The sequence below is a fragment of the Nothoprocta perdicaria genome, unplaced genomic scaffold, assembly GCF_003342845.1.
Source record: "Nothoprocta perdicaria isolate Ctin4 unplaced genomic scaffold, notPer1 scaffold_252, whole genome shotgun sequence".
In the NCBI taxonomy this organism is placed as follows: domain Eukaryota; kingdom Metazoa; phylum Chordata; class Aves; order Tinamiformes; family Tinamidae; genus Nothoprocta; species Nothoprocta perdicaria.
The window spans coordinates 614051-615701 of record NW_020455480.1 but is presented as its reverse complement, the minus strand read 5'-3'; the positions used below and the strand labels follow the sequence as shown (position 1 = coordinate 615701).

At 61.9% G+C, this 1651-nt stretch overlaps 1 protein-coding gene across 1 annotated transcript in view; it reads left to right on the top strand.

The window, feature by feature from the left end:
- Positions 1 to 1651, top strand: part of RBM7 (RNA binding motif protein 7) — a 3274-nt gene that overhangs the window by 1140 nt on the left and 483 nt on the right. Inside the window, exons 2-4 of the mRNA XM_026040299.1 lie at positions 171 to 333; positions 734 to 809; positions 980 to 1088. Of these exons, the coding sequence (XP_025896084.1) occupies positions 171 to 333; positions 734 to 809; positions 980 to 1088 (348 nt within the window). The remainder of the gene's footprint in view (positions 1 to 170; positions 334 to 733; positions 810 to 979; positions 1089 to 1651) is intronic.

Sequence of the window (1651 nt, the reverse complement as noted above, 5' to 3'; positions counted from 1 at the left end):
CAGGGCCTGCCCGCCGCCACGGCTACGGCGGCCGCGCGGGGACAAACCGCGCCGCCGCGCGCAGAAACGCCGCGCGCATGCGCCGTGCCCGCGCAGCGCCCCGCCTCCCTCCTCCCCCCTCCCCCGGTCAAACCATCCCCATTTAATGCGTTTTTCCTGTGGATTTGCAGGCAGGTCCCGTCATTAAGGTGAAGATCCCGAAGGACAGGGATGGCAAGCCAAAGCAGTTCGCCTTCGTGAATTTCAAGCACGAGGAGTCCGTCCCGTACGGCATGAGCCTGCTCAATGGCATCAAGCTTTTTGGGCGGCCCCTCAAGATCCAGTTCCGCTCAGGTAGCGCCGCGGAGCCGCGCGCAGGGACCGGGCGGGCGGCACCGCAGCCGCCTGGCCCCGGCCTGGACCCCCACAGTACCGAGCCCCGAGCAGGGCTCCCTGCACGTGCGCTCCACGGTGCTAATGCAACAGCACTGGCAGTAAACGTTGCCATGAGCCAGCCAGGCGAGCCGTGCTGGCCCGAGCAGTGCCACCACTTGCATACTTACCCCTGCCATTGCCCCTGTGCCCCTGGGAATGGAAACAGGCGCCCTGTGTTTGCAAAACTCCTCGGCGTGCCTTAGCAGGAGAACTTTGGCTGCAACGCAGCAGTTACCCAAGCGCTTGGTCACACGAGCGCACGCCAGGCCCGCCTCGCACCGTGCTSCCCGGCCGTGACCGCGAGTTTGTCTCTCCGCAGGGAGCAGCCACGCGTCCCACGATGGGAGCTCCCCGCTGGCGCCGCACGGAGCTGCCAGCGCGCCCGGTGCCGGCAGGTGGGCAGCGCTCGCGGCCACGGTTCCGTCCTGGGCCGCCTCCGACCCAGCGGGAAGGAGCTCAGCGCCTCGTCCTTCCTGCTCGGGGTGGTGGGACAGGGCCACACACGCTCCTTCGGGCCCATTTCTCTTGTACCCTGCCCTTCCTCATGTTTGCTCTTTCCTTGCAGATACGACAGGAGTCCTGATCACATGGTGGCAGCAGGACTCATGCCTGTACAGAGGTCCCCCGAACACCTCCAGAGACAGGCCATGGTATGCTCTTCTTTGGCACTCGGTGTCTAGATCTCTGCTCCTCCCGCTTCACAGAACTCGTTCGGGAGCTGTCTCTAATTTCCCACGCTTAGTGAGTGTAGCACATCACAGGAACGCGTTTATGGGGAGCTGAAATGGCAGGCCCAAAAGATTACAGCCCCTGCTGGTCTAAGCGTTTAATGTCCACGAGCTCTTTGCACTTTGGGCGCTCGGCTACAGATAAAGCAGCCGGGACTGGCTGTTCCGAGAGCGCTCAGCTGCTCCGTGCTGCTGGCGAGCGCTCAAATCAACGCTTAGCTCACCCAGGGCGTAAGCACGGCTATGCGAAGGGTACCGTTAACAATGACAAAAAAGCTCTTTTCCTTTTGTTCCTCGGATATTAACTCCCCAAAAAGAGTGTGTCTGATAGTCAGGAGGTAAGTCCATGTAGCACACGGATGACCCAGAGAAATCAAAAGGAATCGCCTGTATGCAGGCCAGGGTGGGTCCCTGCAGTCTAACGCGTGTGTCAGAAAGCAGCAGTGCTCTTTGATCCCGTTTAACTCCGTGCAAAAGGGCACTAGGCGGCCTCCCATCGCCGAGGTGGC